General features: G+C 31.2%; 1 protein-coding gene across 1 annotated transcript; it reads right to left on the bottom strand.

The window, feature by feature from the left end:
* Nucleotides 1–2,333: 2,333 nt before the first annotated feature.
* Nucleotides 2,334–5,038, bottom strand: LOC107459439 (F-box/LRR-repeat protein At4g14103-like). The gene is made up of 3 exons (XM_016077669.3): nucleotides 4,079–5,038; nucleotides 3,295–3,435; nucleotides 2,334–2,618 (listed from the first exon to the last, which is right to left on the bottom strand). Exons 1-3 carry the CDS (start codon nucleotides 5,036–5,038, stop codon nucleotides 2,334–2,336), a joined length of 1,386 nt encoding a protein of 461 aa, XP_015933155.1.
* Between the last annotated feature and the right edge of the window lie 400 nt (nucleotides 5,039–5,438).

Here is a 5,438-nt window from a genome sequence, read left to right as displayed (position 1 = left end):
TTAGGTAGAGATCTATCAGGGTTCAGGAGCTATGTTCATCAAAGTCCCACATGGATTAGAAGTCTTGAATCCAAGTCTGGTGTGTAGATCAAATAGGTCATTCTATATGGCCTCAAACGAGTCAGTAAACAGTAAAATACTATATTGAGATCTGTTTTGGTATCAATACACAGTGCAACTATCAAGATTTTCAGGAACAACTCTTGCATCAACTTCTGATTATCAAAGATTGATAGGAATGTTACTTTATATACTTCACCAACACTGACCAAAAATTAGCTATGCATTATTGAAGTTAAGCTAATTTTTAGACTGTGCAATTGATGAACACTTTTAAGCAGAATTAGTGATATTGAAGATATGAGTAAATACTCAATCTGTTTCTTGTCCATTTTTACGAAGGACAAAGCGATTTTTGTCCAAAAAAAAGAGACAATTCGACCCTTAACCTTTTTATTTTGGATAATACGATCCCTCTGTTAAAAAATCTATCAAATATTAACAAAAATTAGTTTTGTGGGGGTTTTAAACCTTCACAAACTATTATAAGTTTGTTTTTAAAAATTCATTCACCAATGGTGGTTAAGTGAAGAAAAACCATTGATGAAAATGATGCCGCAAAAAAAATAATAATTGTAGTACAATACCTTTTAAAGGAAAAAAATAACATCAAATAAGAAATGAAAGAAGAGAATTTTAATGTTGATAATATTGGTATTGGTGATGATGACAGTAGAGGAGATAATGATGTTGATAAAGTATGGTTACACAATAAAAATAATAAGGTAGGAGTGATACTAATGAAGATGAAAAAGGTAGTAATAGTAGTAGTGGTAGTAATTGATTATATTGTTAAAAAGATTTTTGTGAGGGTTTAAAACTACTACAAAATACAAATAAAACACCCCACAAAATTAATTTTTGTTATTATTTAACAATTGACCGAAATATCCTTTTTTTTCTTTTTTTTACAGAAATCACTTTGCCCTTTGTGAAAATGGATAAGGATCGAATTAGGTCTTTACTCTTGTGATATCTAAAAGGTGAGTCACCTTTGTAATCGTTGCCAGTTGCCACAATAGATTTAACTTCAAGTTGCTTTTGGGATTGTAATCGAGTTACATATCCAGATTCTAGGAGGTAGATTTTAGGATAATGCTTCTTAGGGACTTCAATTGTGACTTGAAAGAGTAAAAATCAAACAAAGATGGCAAGATCATCTTATGAGGCAGAACAAATATCAAGCAGTAACTTGTGAGGCTCAATGGCTTACCAATGCTTCAAAAGTTACAAATCAAGCAAAAAAGACCAATACGAATCTCCTCTGACAGTCAATTGCCATTGCCATGAAAAAACTAAACATATAGAAGCCTATTGTCATGTTGTAAGCGATCAATGACATGAGATTAACGAAGTTTTTGTCAATCTCTACTATGGAACAAGCTATTGACATTAACCAACGCATTATTAGCTCCAAATCCATTGTATCTTGTCACTCCAAGATGGAATTGATGGATTATACATGGTCCCAACATGAAAGGTGGTGTGGCTTGAGCTAATTGGCAAAGAAACTTATTACTTGTTTTAACTAAGTTTGTATGTTAAGTTAATTATTAGGAATCAAGTTAGTTATAAATAGAAACAGAAAGGAGCAATTACAATAGAAAAGCAGTTAGAGTAGTTGTTGAGCTGGATTGATTGTAACTAACTTATTGTATATTAGTTTGGAGCATCTATGAAAGTGTGATTCATCATTATCATTCAATGAAGTAAACCTAGATGTACATCAGTACATAGTTCATACCTCAAGTAATAGAGATGATATTAATCTAACCTGTAGGTCATATATTAGATATGTTATTGTATACAAAAGAAAGGGACTACTCTAACAAATGAAGTAATCTTAGTGCGTAGTAATTGATTCTGGAGTATATTATTCTGGCATTATAATTATTTTACACTTACGTTATTTGATGAAAAATTATTTTAAAAGATGCCTGCTGTGAGTTTTGTTGAATAAGCTTGCCAAGGAACACTTGTTTAAAAAATTTATTCAAATGCAGATCAATGTCTAAATCGGACTATCACATGTAGTTTCATTTAAAGCTCATTCAGAACAAGCGGACAGTCAATGAGCTATAGCTCAAATGACATTATCTCTTCATCCTCACCTATAAATCTTGAATTCGAGTCTCATTTCTAACTTTAGAGGAAAAAAAAAATAAAGCGGACAGTCGGATACCAAAGTCTTCCCTCTCAAACATGTGCCAAAACAATTATACCAACTCAAGTAAATCTTGAAATGGAAAACAAGGTTTTATGCCAACATATAGCTAGTAACCAGCATGATGAAAATCGATAATCGCACACTTGAAACCTTTTTTAAAAGTGAATAGTTTTTCTTTGAAGTCGTCAATAGCCTTCGATTCTCTTTGCCAACCATAATAGGAGAAGCTCATCCTCTTTAGTACTAAAGCATTTTCCACAATAAATTTAGCCAAACAAAGCTCATGCTCACTTCCATGAATTCTTCCAAATTTCACCACTTCTACGGTGGACACCAAGCATTTGGGCACGGCAGCAGAATTCAATATCTCTTTCTCAAACATAGATATTCCCTGATTAATATTAACAATGACCAATCATTTTTATTTTTTATTTTTTGAAAAAAAGATTCTAATTAATCATTGCAAATATCTAGCTAAAAATAGCACAATGCATATCGTAAATTGAAAAGGCTTAGAAAAATAAAAAATAAAAATTCTGGTTAAATGAAATCTGAAATATTGGTAGCTCGAAATAAGGGGCACACTAATAAATAAATAAATAAATAATGATATATTCATATTCTTCTAATAATTATATTGTAATTTTTTAATACGAAACTTTTAAGTATTTTTTATTTTTTTAATAAATTAAATACAAATTAATATTATTTTTTTGTTTAAAGTTAAGAGATGATTCAAATATTTAAAAGTATGTAATATTACACCTTAAAACCTTTAAAATTAGCTAATATTGACTAACCTAATCTTCCATACTTTTTTTTAAACATAAAAAAATTTAAATAAACAAGTTATTTTTGTAATTAAATTCAATAAAATTTCTTTTGTTATGTTTCTCTTCCTTTTCCTCCTTCAACAACAAATATTTCTCAATCTTTAAGTTATTGAATCAACTTAATTAGTTCGAGTTAGTTATCAAAATACTTTGTCACTTAGTATTATCATTGTTATAATGCACCAATAATCATTTCAATAAATGGTGACTTATAAACCTCTTGTGATCACTAACCTTAAATTCAAGGGTCCTGATAACTGGAGACATATGAAGTAAGCCTAACAGAGTTTCACCATTAACCAAGTCAAGCTCAAGATGGGTCAACATTTTCATCCATGGCAAAGTAGTCAAAGAAACTTTGCATTCTGCCAGAACCTGCATAACTTCAAATGAAACTTCTTTGCAAATATAAAAGATTTTGAACAAATATATAGATATAGCAAATGTTTCGCATGTGTCCAAAAATTCTGAATTATACAATATATCTATTATCAATAACAAAGGATATATGAGAGAAATTTGGTATATAACTTTTTTTAAATGTTCTTTATTATATATAACTTATAATAAATATGTTAATTTCGAGGTTAAACTCATTTAACTTTTTTATTTTAGTATAACGTAATTATTCTTTTAGCTAATCTAACAATTATTATTCACGTTTAATTTATAAACAAGTGAATTAATAAAGTAGTATCTATTATCAAACTACGATTATTATAAAAGTTATTTATCGAAAATGTTTGGTAGTCAAAGAAAATCAGTCAAAAATAGCCATAATTTATCTTATTTAATATTTATTAACAAGTTTTGGGTGTTTTTTTTCTCCCTAACATTACCGTTATTTATATATACATACGTGTATGATTGAAGAAAAAAAAAAAACTAAGTTATTGATTACATATAAATTTGTCTAATCTAATTTTAACAAAAATGATACAGTTTAATCGATTACATGTATTAAATTGTAATTAATAAAAAACATCTTTAAAAAAAGAACCTTTGAAACATCTGTTACCTGTGTGCCCACAAGGTTGAGGCATTTTACTTGAGTGAATTGTTTAAAAAGCCTAGAAATACGAATCTGTGTTTCTTGTAGAGTCACATTTTTAGGTCTCCGTAAAATGATATTTGCAGTAGCACCTTTGGCTGATGATGGATCACCAAAAACGAGATCTTCTAACATATAACCACCCCATGTGAATTCGGTTAGACGCGAAGAACAAATCTTGATCATAGCAGCAAAATTATTAAGCGACTCCTCGCCAGATACAGCTTTGCTGCTGCCGTGTTCAACGGAAAACCTTTCAAGCAAAGGTACTTCGAAAGTCACACATTTTACCCTTAGCCAGTAGCAATTTTTTGTTTTCAGCTCTTTGAGCACAGGGCAACTAAGTCCCACATCCTTCAAGTGAAAAGTAAATATAATCCCAGACAGGTCCAAGAATTCTAGGTTGCTGAAATGGAAATAACCATATGAGTATGACGGCGTCGGAATTCGAATAGCACAACGACTCATGTGCAAGACCAATTCTTCCATATAATATTTGTTTTTCATAAAGAGATGATGAGAAGAAAGAGCTGATAAGTTATGATCGTGATCTAAACGAAGATCAAGTTTCTTGACACGTCTACCCAAGATATTTACCATCCATGTGTTCACAACGGATGGATCGTATTTGTTGGAAATAACAAGAATCAAACTCTGGACACTTGAACTTTCAGTGAGGAGGAGAGATCTGTTCACAAAGTCTATGAAGTGTTGTTTTCCTGTCTTCTTCTTGCCGTGATAGAAAATGTGCTCATTCAATTCTAGCTTGGTGACACATGTCCAGCGGCCTATCCATGTCTTGGATAACACGCTTGTACGGACAGCGTCTCTGATTGGGAGACAAGAGAGTATTTGGCTTATGATTTGTTCGGGTAGGTTGCTCATTATGTCTTTGCCTTCGTTTGATTTTTGCCTTTTGCGATCCATGTGTTTGTATCAAGTCCGATCCAGTCCCTACAAATACATACTTTGTAACATTAGATACTAATAAGTTGAGGAAATTGATAAACACTCATCACTACTAGTCTACTACCCAGTCGATCCTACCTCTAATTGCGTACGCAGAAATCTTAATTCATAATGCCATGAGGCACAACATCGTGGCTTTATGTTACTTATATACTGTTAGATGTGAGAATGATAGAGATTGAGGGATGTCTAGAGGCGCAAAGCAGGAGTTTCTGATCTTCTAATTAAGTTGGACTATTATTATAGGATATTATTAGGATGGTTTAATAACGTCGGGATTCTATATAGTCACTCGATCATAAATTTTCATATTAGTGGCTAAAAATATCATTATTATTTGGCGTTAATAATAATGCCC

The sequence above is a fragment of the Arachis duranensis genome, chromosome 7 (assembly GCF_000817695.3).
Source record: "Arachis duranensis cultivar V14167 chromosome 7, aradu.V14167.gnm2.J7QH, whole genome shotgun sequence".
Taxonomy (NCBI): Eukaryota; Viridiplantae; Streptophyta; class Magnoliopsida; order Fabales; family Fabaceae; genus Arachis; species Arachis duranensis.
Note: the sequence above shows the minus strand (reverse complement) of the source record. Positions and strands in the feature narration are given on the sequence as shown.